Genomic DNA, 19,151 nt, shown 5'->3' on the forward strand with positions numbered 1-19,151 from the left:
TTTGTTTCATTTCTGTTTTAACCACTTACTTAATATTTAGTTACTTTCTGTTATTAACCCGAACCATCTGTTTTTAGTGGCCCTTATATCTAATTCCAATTAGATCGTATGATGTTTGTTATCGAACTTTACATACCATCAACCCTCGTATATAATTATCGACTTAAATCACGCTAGTGAATAACGGAATTAAATAAATCAAATAGGAGAATGAATTTTGAATACGTATATTTCATACAATCGTTGATCTAGACAGACAGTTAGGGAAACGGACTGAAGGAAGTGAAGAGGAGAGAGCGAAACGACACGACGTTTATTTATTTGTTTTGTTTTAACACATAAATATTGGTATAAAGGGTCACCGAATACATATGTGCCATATAAGTCACTTGATTTGTGTGAGGGTTGTGATACTGCCCGGTGCCCAAACCAAACCAGACGGTTTTCTTAGGGGCCACACCCGGAGCCTTCGATCTGAAGGTCTGATCCACAAGGCAGTGGAGCAACGTCAGAAAATGCATTCCCATGGTGGCCGGTGACCAATGATTGGTTCATAGGCCATTTGTTCATTCAGAATACTGGAGCCCATGTGCACCATTGGTTTGGAATCAGAGTTTTCGAACTCCCTAGGTGGAATCTCCATATCTATCAACCTAGTTAAAGCACCGGACATTCTCTTTTCTTCCTCTCAATTTCGTAAACAACACCTCCGCCACGAGAAGACAGTGAGTAGGACTTCTCTGGCAGAGGCTATATACGCGTGGCCATGTGAGAACATTTCTAGAGGGAGAGCGGACTCTGCCCATTCTCGGCCATACTAGGTCATTTGGGAAGCGACACGACATTAGGCTCAATGGAGCAGGTAATTGAGCCAACTCATTTTGATTAATTATGAATCGATATTTATATTTAGACAAAAATAAATTACAAACACATAATGATGAAAATAGGGTAATTAATTAGTTAATGAACTTCTTCAACTAATTCTATATGAATGAAAATTTACTTTGTCATTAAGTAATCAAATTTCGTATTATGAAATAATTAATTTTTCACTATTTCATTATTACTTTCACGTAAATAATTTAAATAAATTAACATTCCATATCTTGTTTATCATGAATCTCCATGTATATTATTATTATTCTTCATTTCTGGAGTGTAGGTGTTGGAGTAGATTTAATCTGTTTGGCAGAACAACCTCTTCATGCAGTTCCATTGTTTAAAGTATGTTTATCATAAATTTATATTCAATAAAATATGTATATAAATTAATAAATGTTTATAGTTTCCATTTGTTCCTATTAAGAGTTGTCATTGATCAGTCTCTATTTTCACGTATATGCATCATGTGCAGATTGCTTCGCTAGAACATGCATCTTGATTTTCATCATTATTTGTAATGTTCAATATTCTAAATGCATGAATATTTTGACAGAATGTTTTTCTTCATGGACTGATATCGGATGTAAAAGGATTCTTCAATTAGAGAGCATCATATAATTTCTTTGTTTCAATTTCAAAACTCCTCATCAGTATAAACACATAACCTCACATGAATATTGAACCAGGGATTTTTAAATTTTAGTGGTTAGCAAAATAGCATTACCGTCAAGTCAGAATATTCATTCACAATATAGTGCGAAATAATGTTCTCTCAAGATTGTAGGTATTCCTAGTTCACAGTTGGCAGGTAGGACGAAACTGAGATCCAGTGTCTTTTGTTAACTTCCTCCGATCACCACTTAGCATTAAGATGTAGTATGTTCATACTATGTCGAATCACCTAATGTTTACGGTTTTATTTGGTAGATAGAATCCAAAATGTACCAAAGTAATATGATATTTTATGATGTTTTTTCATCATCTTAGGTGATGTAAGTTGGCAAAAGCCAAGCGAGCTCTTCGAATCCGTGCTGAGATTTCGTCAGACACCAACCTTTTAGGGCTGATCAGACTTCCAAGATAAGTGAAGTTGTCAACGAGTTCGACTACTTCACTCCTTATCCTTAGTCCAAGTGTTGACGCAGACCAGTCCTGAAGCAACAACTTGCATTTAGAATGAGAGAAGCGCATTCCGAACATTCTGGCATTGTTGCTCAGTGTTACCAAATGACTGCATTTTATCAGCGTCTTGACCAAACAGGACTATGTCATCTGCGTATTGTAAGTCGATAAGTGGACCTCCTGGAAGGAGATCAATGCCCGATAATTCAGTCGACGAGAACGTTATTTCCATCAGTGTGTCTATAATAAAGTTGAACAAAAGTGGTGAAAGTGGACTGAGATGGTTGGGCCACGTGTTGCGTATACCTGAACATCGATTACCACGACGCGTAATGCTGATTAGTGTTGGGGATGGTTGGAAGAAAGTTAGGGGCGGCCGAACCAAAACGTGGCATCTGCTTGAAGTCACCTACTTCTAGTCTGAGCCATATTGGGAGATGCAGACTACTTGGTTGGGGTCGGCGTGACTATCGTAACCAATAGTTGGAGACTCTTGGTGACATGGCTCAGAGTCGATCACAATGGCGTCGGTGTATACACTCTCTGTCTTCCCTTAAACGAAGAGATTAAAATCGCCTCATATCTTTCTTTCTACGAACTAATTCTTTCTTCCTGTACTGTATCCTTATATACAATCTTTCCTTTATATATAAAACCACTGAATTAACTGCGTCTATGAATTCGGTGTTCATCCTGCTATGCTAATGATGTGTGGCAACTGGGACCGATGCATATATGTGCCTGGCACTACGTTGTAGCTGACTGACTGACTTTTCATCATCATTTAGTAGTTAATCAATGTAAAGTTGTTCTCACTATGTGGCTAGTAGACTGATGTGAAAAATATAGATCACTCTTAGACCTAGAGATGGTTAGTACGATTTCTTACAGGTTCATATCTGTACACTCTTATGGCGTTCCGAATTGAAACGTACGGAAGTAACTTATTCACTTAGTGTTGATCCATGTACTCACTTTTAACCACGCTCTCTGTCTGAGGGCTAGTAATATTAGCAGGTTGCTCAAACTAAAGTAGGTGGAACGGTACTAAAGCCTTAAAACCTAGTGGTTGAAAGCCAAACACCTTAACCACTAATTCATTAAAGCGTAGTAACTATGCATTGTTTTTGGCTTTTAATGGCTTCACAATATCAATGCATGACAAAGGTAATTTTCTAATTGAATCATCGCTACAGATCACTGAAATAAGTAAATGGGTTATTGTATTATTTGGTACTATGCACTACATAGCATTCAGAAAGTTAATTTGGTTTATTAGATTAATAAAAACACATCATCTATTAAGCTACAGTGTGTATTCCCTCTCTGATTTTTATTACAAAGGCTGATTGACGATATTCAAGTCATAGCTTTTGTGACATGCGAAAATAATAAGCTGAAGATATAGCTACTTGGTTTGCAGTTACTTTCATCTCAAATACCATCGAGTTGTGTGCAGTGATTTATCCCTGGACAAAATCGCGATCGTAAACGAAATCATTTAGCATTATGAAAGTTTGTGGAGATATTTGAATATTACTGAGATCACGAATCCGCCTGTTGGTTTATTAAAAACCTTGAAGTTTAACATGCACACAACTTGATTTCGGTTCAATAGTCTAAAGGTTCGACGATAGCTTGAGACACTGAAGATCCTGAACCCTGAATTAACACAATTCTAAAGTCGTACATTAGGATAAACAGCTGTTCAGTGTTTTCAAATTTTCATGGTTGTCAAGTTTTTCGTGATCCCAGAAAAGCATTCAGATTTATCTGTAAACAGATTATGCAAAAGATTTTCGAAGTCTATTTTTATGACCATTCATTTGATTCATAAGGCAACATTTAAGTTAGACTGCAATCAGTCTTTTATTTATTGATTTATTTGAACATATAAACATTGGTACAAGGGGGTACTAAATACATATGTGCCACACAGTAACAATGAAACTAGTATCAGTCATCATTGATTTGTATGAGGTTTATAATACTGTCCGGGTGCCCAAACCGAAGCACGAGTTGTACCATTTTATAAACAAATGCTCTGTTTTGAGTTTGAATATTTACCTTGACTCTGGACCCTTGAATTTATTTCAAAAGTTAGTTTATCTTTATCTGGATTATTATATTATGATACCTAGTTTTAACAATGATTTTTCTCTTCCTCGTTTTTCTCTTTAGATTTTATCTGAATCTTTTATAAATCCAGAAGAATATGTTGCACCTCATTGGATTAATTGCAGGTAAGGTTACTTTTCACTGAAAGAAATCAATAATCTTTTGTTTTATTAATCTACAATAGCTATTTTAAATCAGCACAAGAATTGAAATATATTGAAATGGGCAAACCATTTCCACGGGTTAAAGTAAGTAGTCTTTTTGTGTATACCTATTTTGTCTATTATCAGTAGTATATCTTTTAATGTTAAATAATTCATGTTAACTTGACCACGATATACATTCTAATCCATTTAGAATTTATATTTCTTGTTATATAAATTTAGTGGGCTTCAGATAACTTAAGCAGTTACTTACTTGTTTTCTGAAAATTATTCTTGATGAATAGATGCCAGCATTTCCTTACCGGTGGGATTTTAACTAAGTTTCACTTTTTTTCTTGTTTAAGGCTTACTGACACTATATAACCGTCGAGTTCGAATCTCTAATCTCTTCCAGTTTAACTTTGAAAATTTATTACTCTACATAGTGAATAGGTGTTTGAACTTTTATTTTTAACTCACTGACTTCAATATCATGTTTCTTAATGTATGCTTAACTTTTTATAGGTTGTTTCTTTTAAACATTCAAATGAGGTACCCATTTCGGCATTTATCAATAATCTACCAAGAGATGATCATGAACCTGGTAATCAGCAAAAGTATGTCATATTAAAATCTTTTTTCAAAAATTTATTCTAAAAGTAATTTATGATCGCTAAACTGCTTACTTGGTAAATTTATGTATGTCATGTAAAGGATATATTTTTATTTATAATGTATTTAACACAGTTTATTGAAAATAGGTCAGTCAGTCAGTCAGTAACAACGTAGAACTTCGTACGTACGTACATCAGTTCAAGTTGCCATACCATATTAGCACATAGATACAATTGTCGATTCAAATCCCATAGTCATACAGGTAGTAAAAGTATAGGCAGTAATCGAAAACATTAGGGTTTGAAGATGTTATTTAAGGAGTATAATCCAATGAAATAAATTTGGAAAGAGAAAAAAGGGACATGAAGAATTCAGAAGATTAGAATTTGGGAGAACACAAAGAGTGGATGCACTTAAACCATTGTAAACGATTTCGAGCCATGTCATTCAAGGTCTCTAACCATCAGTTGCTATCGTCTCACTGATCTCAACCAGGTAGTCTACACCTATCAACATTGAAAATAGGTGATATGATTCATTTTATAGGTATAGATAGAATGGTATCTCAATAAAAATGATCCCATTACTCGATTAAGATTTTTTATACATAAATCTTGTTTGAAAGTATACATATTATCAAGTTAACGGTTTATAATGATGAACATATCTTGGATGATTATTTAAGTATTTAAGAGAATGCAGATAGATAAATAGGTAGATAGATGGTGCATGGTAATACGATACATGATAAGTCTTGCTTGACCCGATTTCTTAGCTGTTTCTAATAAATTCAGTCTAAATCTACACGGCAACTTGAATACAAAAGACTAGGCGTGAAGTGCAAAAAGAACGTTCAATTCTAGATTTATTTAAATGCAGAAAGACTAGAGTGTTAATAGAATTACTTTAGGTTTTGGAAGTCTCTAAAACCATAATAAATATAGTAGCAGTGTAGGTAAATGCCCAGTCGATAACATGACATATGACTCCCCACCTTCCAGATGTTTCTGTGAAGCATTTACTCAACATTGATTGAACAAAATGTTTCCTAACATTTTGGACCTCTATAGACTTTTCCGAGCAATAGTTTGGAACATCGCAATATTTGAATCGGCTGATCACCGCTCAAAACATTGATTTATTGATGCAAGCCTTCTGAATCGTCTAACTGTTAGTGCTTACTCTTGTTCTTTATATCATTTACTCGGTCAATTAGATCTTAGGACAGCTATGTATGGTTCTAAGTTGCTACATTTTACGTCAGTACATTAAATGAGGAAATGAACAAGGCAACAAAACTAAGTGCTCTAAATAATATTAATTATAGGAGAAGTTAATCATGGAGCATGTAGTTTTAAAAAACGAATGTATGAACAACGGACTTATTCTATTGTCGCTTATTCACAAACAACTTTCTATTGTATTCAATAACGATTCAAATGTGGTACTTCTTTGAAAGCTCACTTACCATAGTTTATATCAAAATGTTTTGTCTATTATAATATCTAAGCTTTTTCAGCCTAAACTATCATTCACATGTCTCCATTCTTGGTTCTTTTGCCATTCTAATTTGTGTCCTTGTGGTTCCGTTGAATCAATACACTCCAGTTATATTCTAATTTTTTCAGTCAAGTTATAGCTATTATTTTCTCATATCATATAGGAACGTCTCAAAGGAAAATTTTGATGATACTATTCCTACGACTACATTTATTACTATCACTAAGTCATCTCTTCCTATCTACCGTATCGCCTATCCACCATATCAATCACCATCTAACCAAAACAAACGTAAAAAATCACATCAACTACCGAATGAAGTAATCAGTGGGAATATAACAAAATCTCACGATTCCATAACAAGTGATTATTGTTCACCATCAACTGTTCGACATCAGCTGGATGATAATCCTTCACATATGATATCATCTATAACAGATCAGTCATCTTCCGTAGAATCAAATCTTATACCTATTTGTTGCTTGAATTATACAACACAAATTTCAAAGAATGCAATAACAGCTATTTGCAAATCTAAACAAATTGTTTCAACATCATCATCATCATATAGGAATTTATCACGAAGTTATGATTCGTATATCACGTCTAATGGTTCTATAACTCCTCTAGTTAGTTCAACTAATGTTAGCGGTATCGGCTTTGGTATTACCAGTCATAGTCAGATTGTTAATATAGATAAATACCAACCAACTAATCACATACATACGTCATTGTCACGTGTCTCATCTATTGGTGGTAGTAATAACAGTGGTAGCGGTAGTATTAGTGGTTATACAACAATTACCTCGCTCCCATCGGTTCGTGAACGCTGTATAGAAAATAGTCAATTAATAACTGATAAAATCAGATTTTATCAATTCCAGTGACATTACGGAATGCAAGAAATCGAACACAAAGTTTTAATGGAGAACAAAGAACAAAATTATCATATATCGATAATCATGCCAATTTCAGAGAGATTCCTAGTTCTGTGAATGAGGCTAATTATAATGTAAATAGTGCTGAAGTTGCATATCTACATGAAAATGCTATTTCTCGTTGTCGAAGTAAGTAGTTTCTATGAATGTATGCATGTTTGTTTAGCTGGTCCATTTTATCTGAACTGTTATCCTACCATCATTATTCATTTCTTGCATATTAGTTATATGGAAGTACATAAACCTTGTAAAGGCCCTTCACTTGAACACTACCAGTCGGGTCAGAGCTTATGGGGAATTGTCATCTGATTTCGCGGCCTCAAGTGGTGTTCTGCAAGGCTGTCCACTATCTCCATTTTTGTTCAACTTTATCGTAGACACACTGATGGAAATAACGTTCGCGTCGACTGAATTTTCAGGAATCGATTTCCTTCCAGGAGGTCCACTTATCAACTTAGAATACATAGATGACATAGCTTGATTACTATACTGCTGAAGATACTGCTATCAATACTAATGTTATTTAATATTTTGAAAAAAATGTGCTTAAATTATATGTATATGGGCTAATCATCCATCCATCTATTCAAAGAGTTTTTTTTATTATATAGCTCGATTCAGTGAGACTATAATTTATAGATGACCTTTCAGTCACGTTAGAGTGACCTTGCGAGTGTTCACTTAATGACTAGAACCAAATGATGGTTATAAACCAGTGTGAGGAATTAGAATTATGATTTACAGTTGATGGTTAAGGTTAAAAATTAGATTTAGGGTTTTGATCACGAACTGATATCAATCATAACGCCAAAACTCTATTTGGCCAAATGGATCAATGAATTTCACGCCAAAATCCATGACATATTATCCTAAATCTGATCGATTCGTCCATAAATCATAATCTCGCCCTCGATTCATTTCAACTACTAGTTCACGATTCCTTAACTTTCAATTAACCCAGTATGGGGAATCTTTGTTGCCAAGATCCGAATAGTGATATACATAATTCTCCATATATATAGCCTGAAATGACACAGACAGGAGAACATGAGAGTATTAATTTTAATCAAACGCATAAATCACTTATTCACAGAGCACCAACTATATACTTACTATGTGATCATGCAGTGGCATGTAATCTATTCCACCTTACCATGAATACCAGTTTTTTTCTTATAAATTTCTAGTAGTCTAAATTATTCCACTCTGTGAATTAAATTGATCTGCACATTTCCATTGATAAATATTTGTCAGTATCAGAAGGGGTTTTGTAGATATTATAATGATTTTAATAGTTGAAATCATGAGTCAATTGAAGCTAGATTATCATGGAAAACCTAACGCCAGACCAATAGTGCCTGGATTCGAATCTCGCGAGGCAGGATCGTGGATGCGCACTGCTGAGGGGTCCCGCAATAGGATGAAACGGTTGACTGTCCAGTGTTTCCAGGTTTTCCATGGTGTTCTTGCTTTAAATGACTCATGATCTCAACTATTAAAATATTTCTTAATTAATATAAGTAGTTTTAAGACAATTATTTTATTCAGTTATAAATGTTATAGTTTTCTTTTAAAATTTAATTATTATGTATTACACGTGTCCTGGATTCCACTTCCAGCCACCAACCATCTTTGCATATAATGCTTGTGAATTAAAGCTATATCTAGGCAATACGCATAGTATGCACAAATGCCAATAAGAGACTGATCAATGGGAAGATTGAAGTAAACAATACCGAGGGAATTTATATATTACACTGTTTCAATATTTCAACTCTTTCCATGAAGGAGTTATAATGCACTCTATTATTTGTATCATTCTTGTATTATATTAGAAATTTTTAAGAAAACAAATCATTCTGATGATAAACCTTTCTTTCAACTATCTCAAGTATAAGATTGACTAGTGATTACTTACGCCTGCTACTCCCAATGGAGCATAGGCCGCTGACCAGCATTCTCCAACCCACTCTATCCTGGGCCTTCTTTTCTAGTTCCTTCCAATTCTTGTTCATTTTTCTCATGTCTATCTCCATTTCTCGGCGTAATGTGTTCTTTGGTCTTCCTCTTTTCCTTTGACCTTGAGGATTCTATGTGAGGGCTTGTCTTGTGACACAGTTGGGTGCTTTCCTCAATGTGTGTCCTATCCACTTCCAGCGCTTCTTCCTGATTTCTTCCTCCGCTGGGATCTGGTTTGTTCTCTCCCACAGTACGTTGCTGCTAATAGTGTCCGGCCAATGGATCTGAAGTATTTTGCGTAGACAATTGTTAATAAACACCTGTATTTTCTGGATGATGGCTTTCGTAGTTCTCCAGGTTTCTGCCCCATACAGTAGAACTGTCTTGACATTTGTATTGAAAATCCTGACCTTGGTGTTGGTTGACAGTTGCTTTGAGTTCCAGATGTTCCTCAGTTGTAAATATGCTGCTCTTGCTTTGCCGATCCGCGCCTTCACATCTGCATCAGATCCACCCTGTTTGTCAATGATGCTGCCCAAATACGTAAAGGTTTTTACATCTTCCAAATCTTCTCCGTCAATTGTGATTGGATTGGTGCATTCTGTGTTGTATCGGAGAATCCTGTTTTTCCCTTTGTGTATATTGAGACCTATTGCTGCTGAGGCTGCTGCCACACTGTTCGTCTTCTCCTGCATCTTTTGTTGCGTTTGGGATAGAAGGGCCAGATCGTCTGCGAAGTCTAGATCATCCAACTGCATCTTAGATGTCCATTGTATCCCACGCTTCCCTTCAGACGTTGACGTCTTCATGATCCAGTCGATCACCAGGAGAAAGAGAAAGGGTGAGAGTAAGCAACCTTGCCTAACACCGGTCTTCACTTCGAACGACTTTGTCAACTGTCCTCCATGCACAATTTTGCAGTGTAATCTATCATATGAGTTCTGTATGATATTGACTATCTTCTGAGGCACGCAGTAGTGTCGAAGAAGCTTCCATAGTGTTGTTCTGTCCACGCTATCAAATGCCTTTTCGTAGTCAACGAAGTTGATGTAGAGTGATGAATTCCATTCAATTGATTGTTCCAAAATGGTCCGTAGAGTTGCGATTTGGTCTGTACACGATCTATCCTTACGGAATCCTGCCTGTTGGTCACGAAGTTGGGCGTCTACGGAGTCCTTCATTCTGTTTAACAATACCCTGTTGAAGACTTTTCCTGATATTGAGAGAAGAGTGATGCCCCTGTAGTTATCACAGTTGCTGAGATCGCCTTTCTTCGGTATTTTGACCAGAAGTCCTTCTTTCCAGTCTGTTGGTACTTGCTCCTCATCCCAAATCTTATTGAAGAGAATGTGGAGTATCGTTGCAGTTGCCGCTACGTCTGCTTTTAGTGCCTCTGCTGGGATGTTGTCCGGTCCTGCTGCTTTTCCACTCTTGATTTGTCTGATGGCCATGCTGATTTCTTCAATTGTTGGTGGGCCAACATTGATTGGGAGGTCCGTGGGTGCTGCTTCGATGTTAGGTGGGTTCAGTGAAGCTGGTCGATTCAAGAGTTCATTGAAGTGTTCTACCCACCTGTTTCGTTGCTCTTCAATGTTGATGATTACCTCGCCTTCCTTGCTTTTCACTGGTCGTTCTGGTTTGCGGCGATTTCCAGAGAGTTTCTTTGTCGTGTCATACAATTGTCTCACGTTTCCTTCTCTTGCAGCCTTTTCCGCCGTCGTTGTTAGATCTTCCACATATTTACGTTTGTCGGTTCTGATGCTCCTCTTCACTTGTTTGTTTATTTCCGTGTATTCAGCTTGTGCCTTGGCTTTTTCTGCTCTTGTTCGGCTGGTATTGATCGCTGCCTTCTTGTTCCTCCTTTCTAGAATCTTATCCAGTGTATCAACAGTGATCCATTCCTTGTGGTGGTGCTTCTTGTGACCCAGGACCTCATGACATGTTGAAGTGATTGCCTCTTTGATCCCGTTCCAGTTGCTCTCCACAGTAGTTCCTTCTCCATTGAGTAGATCATGAAAGGCCTGGAACTTGTTGCTGAGGACTATCTTGAATTTGTTGAGTTTGTCAGTATCCTGAAGGAAGGCCGTATTGAACTTTTGTGATATTGTCCGCCCCGTTGTCCAGTGCTTCTTGAGTTTCAATTTCATCTTGGCGACCAGTAAGTGATGATCTGATGCTATATCAGCTCCTCTCTTGGTTCTCACGTCCTCTATAATCCTCCTGAACGTTTTGTTGATGCAAATATGGTCGATTTGGTTTTGTGTAGAGTGATCCGGTGAAGTCCATGTGGTTTTGTGTATGCGTTTCTGTGGGAATATGGTGCCGCCTATGACCAGCTTATTGAAGGCACATAGATTTGCAAATCTCTCACCATTTTCATTTCTTTCTCCCAGTCCGTGTCGTCCCATGATGTCTTCATATCCAGTGTTGTCCGTTCCAACCTTGGCGTTGAAATCTCCCATCAGAATGGTCAGGTCCTTTGTTGGGCACTTCTCGACTATTGACTGCAGCCTATTGTAGAATTGATCTTTAGCGTCTTCATTGTAGTCGTTGGTAGGCGCATAGCATTGGATGATGTTCATTAAAATGCCCTCTTTCTTTGTTTTGAAGGAGGCTTTGATGATCCTTGGTCCATGAGATTCCCATCCTATAAGTGCATTTTGCGCTTGTTTGGACAGCATCAATGCAACTCCTTGTGTATGTGGTGCATTTTCTTCTTCATGGCCGGAGTATAACAGGAACTCTCCTGTAGTTAGTCGTTGTTGTCCAACTTGTGTCGAATGTGTTTCACTGTCCCAAGTACCTCTAGGTTGTATCTTCTCATTTCTGCAGCAATCTGGAAGGCTCTTCCGGTGTCCCACATTGTACGAACATTCCATGTACCTAAATAAATGGTCGCTCTGGTTGTCAGAAGGGGCATCGGCCTCGTAACTTCCGAAGGGATTCGGCTTTCATCATGAGGCGTCATAATTCTTCTAAATGAAGATCTTCTGACTCCCAGGGCAGAGTTTAAAAGGTTTGAATAATTTTTTCTGGTTAGCGTTTTTTTAGCGAGTTAGTTTTCTACGGGATGGAGACGCTAACCCCATGCCCCAATCGACTAGTGATATTTGAAGTATATTTGCCCAAACATTTAGGATTGATTGAGATTAGGAATGTAAGCCATTGAACATAAGATCAATGACCAAAAAGACTTGAAATTCCTGAACTCTGTTCCAAATGGTGTTGAGAATATACAGTTTTGACGGAACTTATCGCTATGTTAATTTATGCTCTGGTTGTTAGGGAGGGACTTCGGCCTTGTGAATTCCGGAAAATCTCGGCTTTTACCATGAGGCATCATAACTCTTCCAAATGACAATCCTTCAACTTTCAGGGCAGAGTTTAAATACGTTAAAAGATTTTTCCGAATTAACGTGTTTTAGAAAAGTCGTTTTTACGTCATGGGTTTACAAACCTCATACACAACCCTCTTCCGTTAACCGGACTTGTTACTTTGGCGCTCTAGGATCACATGAAACAGACAGTAATATTAGTAATAACTGTACTGTTTAATTATTTGAGTTAGACAATAACATGAATATGTTGCTTTCTGCATCATCTAGGAGTTTTTCGATTGCATAACGAATGGTTATTTCAGTTATTTGATCAGTTATAAATGTCTTCTAGCACTAAATTAACAGCGAAGAAAATAAATCAGTTGTAAGATACTAGAGAGAGTAATCGACAAACTTATTCAAGAATGGAAATCACAATGCTAAGTGTATTATTAAATTTATCACCGGATGTTATGGAGATTATTGAGAATAAAGATTAACATCACAAATTGACTTTGGTTGAACAAGCACTCGAAACTAGAAAGTATTCAACAACTGCTTATTCCGAGTATAGAACTATTCAATTGTGGGCATTTATGTTCTCATCGAGGACAAAATACAGGTTGCTTAACTCCCACAACAAATACTTAATTTTTAAATCACTGAGTCTTAATACATTGGTTTATAAGTCAAACATTAATCAGTTGAATGATTAATTGTTTGTCATGAGACTTGAATGTTCTGTATTCACTCTTTGATACCCCCAAATGCCCTGGTACGGCCGAGAGTGGGGTGGGCCCGCCCTCCCTCTCGAAATGCTCTCAAACGGTCACGCGTATACAGCCTCTGCCAGGAAGTCCTACTCACTGCCTTCTCGTGGCGGGGTGTTGTTTACGAAAATGAGAGGATGAAAAACGAATGTCCGGCGCTTTAACCGGATCTCAAACCAATGGTGCACATGGGCTCCAGTATCCTGAGTGAACGAATGGCGTATGAACCGATTGTTGGTCACCGGCTACCATGGGAATGCATCCCCTCACGATGCTCCACTACCTTGTGGATCAGACTTTTAGGTCAAAGGCTTGGGATGTGGCCCCCAAGAAAACCACCTGCTTCTGTTTGGGCAGCCGGGCAGATTCACAGCCCACACACACACACACAAATATGGTGTGGCGCATATATATTTAGTGCCCTCTTATACCAATATTTATGTGTTGAAATAAATAAAAAAATTCACTCTTTGATATGGCAGTAGATATACACTTATCATTTGATAAATCAATAAATGAAATAACTAAGAATATCAAGGATATTAATCCTAAACTTCAAAACTATTGGGATAAAAACAAACTTGGAATGTTTACATGTCTATTACAGATTACATTTTAAATGTTAAAAGATAAATAAATAGAAAGAAAACAAAGAGGCTGTACATGTAATTTGACTCATAAAAGAACTGAAATGGATCCATACAATTATTCTTAACAAAATCAATGAATATACACTCATATGTAATGTGTACAATGTGAAGAATTTACTTTTTTAAGGTTGAGATCATGAATCCATTGAAGTTAGATCATTATGGAAAACTTGAAAATACTGGATGGCCGTTTCATCCTATTGTGGAACTTTTCAGCAGTGCACATCCATGATCTTGTCTAGCGAGATTCAAACCCAAGACCTATTGGTTGCACACAAACGCTTGACCTCTAGATCACTGAGCTGGCCATCATTCAATGGTATTCATGATCTCAACCATTAAAATTACTATAATATCCACAGAAACCCTTCTGATATTTTAAAAAAGTATAAATTAACACGTAGTTTATATTAATTTGTTTTTATACAAGGAGAAGATATAAAATCCCAAGAGAAAATTCAATATTCTATACATAAATATTTGAAAAGATTGCGTTACATACAAAATAGAATAAAATTAATGTTTAGCTTTAAAACAATTGGTACATAATAATAAGAATATTATTATTATTATTAGCAGTAATAGTAAGATAAATAATAATGATAATGATCTCCTCGAAAGTCACTATTGAATATTGTACATTCGATAAGTCAGTTTTGTAGTCACCTAAAAACAATAAACAAAAGTTAATTGTAGCAATGACAATAATGATAATTTTATAGTTGAATTCATGAGTCAATTGAAGTTAGACAACCATGGAAAATCTGGAAGCACTGGAAGGCCGTTTCATTCTAGCATACGGCTCCTCAGCAGTGCGCATCCCCGATCCTGCCTAGCGAGATTCGAAACCAGGAGAACTGAACAGTTACTTGATTCTCCTAAGGAGGCTTTTCGGTGGTGCTCACCTAGGGTTCGAAAGTAGGACCTTCGTACCTCACTATAAACCACTAACTATTAGAACTAACAAATCGGCGTTCACTTGTAAAATTCCAGCTTCACTCAGTTGATGATATAGCAGGATAATCATCAAAATGCAACTAGAGATAGCTGTCTCATTCACGTTATGTTCAAACTCCACTAAACATAATTTCTCAGTGGAATTTGAAGAACATTATTAAATAGATCATCAGTAAACTGATGAATAGAGTTTACTTGAAAAATTTTGGTTGATAAATCGTGACTAAAGAAGTTCAGACTTCTTGTGAGTGAAACACTTATCATTAGTTGGATTGAATGACCGTTCCAGTATATCATAAATTAGTTACAGTCAAAATTATAATATTGAATGCTGACTCAGTGGTTCTAATGACTTAGTCTTCACTAGAAAATCTGAATGTCTTGAGTATAATCCCTAGTGTAGTTATGAATAGAAACTTTCAAAATTTCTATAACTAACTACACTCTTCTTTAATGTGAAAATGTAAATTTAAAAAGTTTCTTTTCCATACTGTATGTCCTGTCCTGTCCTGTCATATGTGTATGTTGTAATACATTTTGTTGATAAGATGAAATATTATTAGTTAGTTATATAATATACCCTTGTGAGCCAGGGTAATTTTACATTGGTTTTCAGGAGAACCAGACAACGTATGGGCTTTAACGCTACAATCTGAATGGTACAGCTCAATCCTGTGGCGCAACCACACAGGTACCAAGCACCCTGGTGGACCATTCTCACCTTTCATATACACATTCACATCACATGTATAGTTATTCCGATCAATGATCGCGTGAATCAATTATGCACAGCACGAACAGGCCAAAGTTGAACTATTCCGCTTACACAACAGTCAAACTCGTTAATGTTAACAATGGCGACATGCTTTACAATGTCCCAATGACAATGGCCCTCGGGAACACTGAAAAGCAACCACAAGTATGAATGAAATCAGTTAACCAGCAAACCAATTTTTTGCATGAACAGTCAGAAAAACTTGCCAAAGCAATGCCGAACCATCCACAATACCAATGGCGAACCTCCAGCCTCATATGAGATCTTCAGCTCTACATAGCCATATAGCCTGTCGTATGCCCTGATGGTGTTCTCTTAACTTTCGGATTGCCTGATCTGCCAATGGCGATGGGACAGTGCATGATGCTATTGTTGTGTGCTAGGTTCAAAGAGAATTGTATGCTATATGCATGCAAATCCGCCCTGTCATTGTTTAAGATGAAATATAATTATTAATAAAATGACTAGAAAATCAATTTTTTTCAAAAAAAAGGGAGTATACTTCGCCTTAGTGATTACCAACTACACCTTTTTATTGTTTAATTATAATTTAACATCTAATTAACATACCATATTGTTGTTCAGTTATTTAATTCTAATTTATCTTGAATAAATACATTTGATTCTGCTTAAAATTCATCATGTTGATCTTGAAAAAAATAACCTTAACAAATAGGAAATTTCAATCGTTGAAATCATGAGTTAATTGAAGCTAGATCACCATAGAAAAACCTGAAAACAATAAACAGCCGTTTCGTCCTATTGTGCGACTCAACCATTGGAATTACTAAAATTTCCACAAAACCCCTTCTCATAATAATCATTTTATGCTCACTATTGACTGACTTCAAAAGGTATTTCCTAGAGTTCTAGTGAGAAGCCGTCACTAATGGAGTTCAACCAGTTCTGTTATGAGATATTAGCTCACTGAAGACATTGGTGTACGGTGCCGCAATTTCGTGGATTAGTTGAAGTTAGACATTAACACCGTTGGATGCCGAACGGCTCAGTGGTTTAGTTGTTAAGTGCTCGCGCACGAGACCAGTAAGTCCTGGGTTCGAATCCCACGAGGCACGATCGTGGGTGCGTAATGCTGATGAGTCCCGCAATGGGACGAAATGGCCATCTAGTGTATCTAGGTTTTCCATGGTTGTCTAACTTCAATTGACTCATGAATTCAACTATTGAATTTACTAAAAATCTCGACAAAATCCCTTCTGAAAATAGGGAATTAATGAATTTAAACATATACGAAGTATAATTTATGTCATTGACTTTAACTTACTTCGATTTAGGTAAACAAGATTAAATGAAATACAAAAGTGTGTATAGTTAATTATTGAGTTGCATTAAAACTATTTTTTTCAAGAGACTAATAACAGTTTGTAAACTACTGATTATAAAAAAGTAGTAAATAAGTATTTTATGTTAATCTGAGACTATTCGGCATTAGATCTCGATTTAATGAATAAAAAGTATCATGGTTAATGTAAAACATGATATTTGTAGATAATAATTTACTGTAAGCTTATAAGTGAGCATCACTGATGAGTCTTAAAGTTGGACGAAATGAATTTTCTATAATTATTGATATGGAATATAATATAGTCACTATTTAGGTAATTCAATAATAAGAATAACTTTTATTTGATCATTTTCTAGTTAATATCAAATTATAAACTATTTTTGAAGTTCTAAAGGAGTTGAAATGGTTAATAGTTTACATCACGAACTAATTTTAGTGATAATAACAACCAATGACTAAAACGTACTAGTTTAGCCCCTAATATGGAACTATTCAGTTGTGTTTATCTACAACCTTATAAAAGATTGAACTCAACATCTTTAGACCTTGCAGTGATCGCTTAACCTTTAAACCACATAGTCGGCATTCAATTATCTTTCAATCCATTGATAGTGAAGTGCTTCAAAAAGTAAGATTATTATTAGGTGGTTTTTAAAAAGAACTCTAGTAATCTTTAGAAAAGGACACGAACTTTGAAAGGCTATCGGATGATTAAACTGTTTTGAACTTAAAAATTAAAGTAATTATGGAAGGATGAATAAAGGATTTCTGTAATATCGAATTCTTCCAGATGAAAGATTGAATTATGAATATTTTTTTAGATGATATCATCAAGATGAAATCAACTAAGTGAATTATCAAGTATATACTTAATCAGAACAAACTGTTTGTCGCTTATGATGACATTTCAACAACACACTTATGATTTGAGATGATGGAAAAGATTTGTATTTCAGATGAATGATTTTGATAGAGTTTTATTCCAGCTCAAAGAACAAAGTCCACCAAAAAAACAACAACACAAAACGGCATAGAAACTATTTTGTTTACGGAAAACATGAATACATTGAATAGAAGAAAAAACAAATTGTAGCGTCATGTAGTCAGTAAATAAATGAACATTTTTTAAAAAAGATGTTTAACATGCTACTTACTTATCGTCATTTAAATAATAGTAGTAGAAACCATAATATTCGATTTTATATTTCATGTAATCAATAAATGATTATTGATTATTTTTTGCTTAGATTTTTTAATCACATGTTCATTTTTTGATTTTTTATTGATTTCTTTCGATAGAGAATCAATGGTTTCATATTGATTTTTTATTTGTTTATTATTCATTTGATAAAGATCAATACATGAAGAAAAGTGATTTTTTATTTTAGTTTTATGATATTGATTTAATTGTATTAAATGATTTGAATAATGATCTAAACTTTTAGATCGATAATTTATGAAAGATGATTGATTTTTTAATTTATTTGTTAATTGATTCTTGTTTAAATGAATGTAATTTTCACGTTTTATTTTTGGTTGCCATAGTGTAAATAAATTACATGATTGATTATTATGTAATGTTATCTGTTTCATTTCATTATTCAATGGAATAGATTGTTTACAAGTGAATTGATCTTTAATATATATTCCATTATTATCGGTTGTATGATGATTTCGATCAATTTGATTTGATTTTTGCATGGAGTTGATGGAATTATCATTGAATGTTTTATAGAATATTGATTATTGAATTGATTATTATTATGATGATGATTATTTATCATTTTATTAGATCGATCATAATTTTGATGATAATAAAATGATGGTATATATTCAATAGTTGAATTAATTATTTCCCATTTCCAATAGGATTTATCATTAATTATTATTGAATTTAATGTATTTAATTGATTTAAATCAATATTATATTGATCTTGAATATTTTGTATACTTTTCATACATGCTTCATAGGCTTCTATTTGAATATTTTTATATTTTATTGGTTTCTGTAATAATTTATTTGTAAATAATTGACGAATTGGTTCAATGGTAGGTGATAAATTGCAATCGATTGACATTTTGAATTAAACACAATA

At 35.2% G+C, this 19,151-nt stretch overlaps 1 protein-coding gene across 1 annotated transcript; it reads left to right on the forward strand.

Moving 5' to 3' along the window:
• Positions 1–1,128: 1,128 nt before the first annotated feature.
• DEPDC5_1 (GATOR complex protein depdc5) lies at positions 1,129–7,270 on the forward strand (the record flags this gene model as incomplete). The annotated part of the gene is made up of 5 exons (XM_051218369.1): positions 1,129–1,227; positions 4,189–4,250; positions 4,310–4,373; positions 4,794–4,885; positions 6,547–7,270. 5 exons carry the CDS (start codon positions 1,129–1,131, stop codon positions 7,268–7,270), a joined length of 1,041 nt encoding a protein of 346 aa, XP_051073012.1.
• Positions 7,271–19,151: the final 11,881 nt, after the last annotated feature.

This window comes from Schistosoma haematobium, chromosome 1 (assembly GCF_000699445.3).
Source record: "Schistosoma haematobium chromosome 1, whole genome shotgun sequence".
Classification (NCBI taxonomy): domain Eukaryota; kingdom Metazoa; phylum Platyhelminthes; class Trematoda; order Strigeidida; family Schistosomatidae; genus Schistosoma; species Schistosoma haematobium.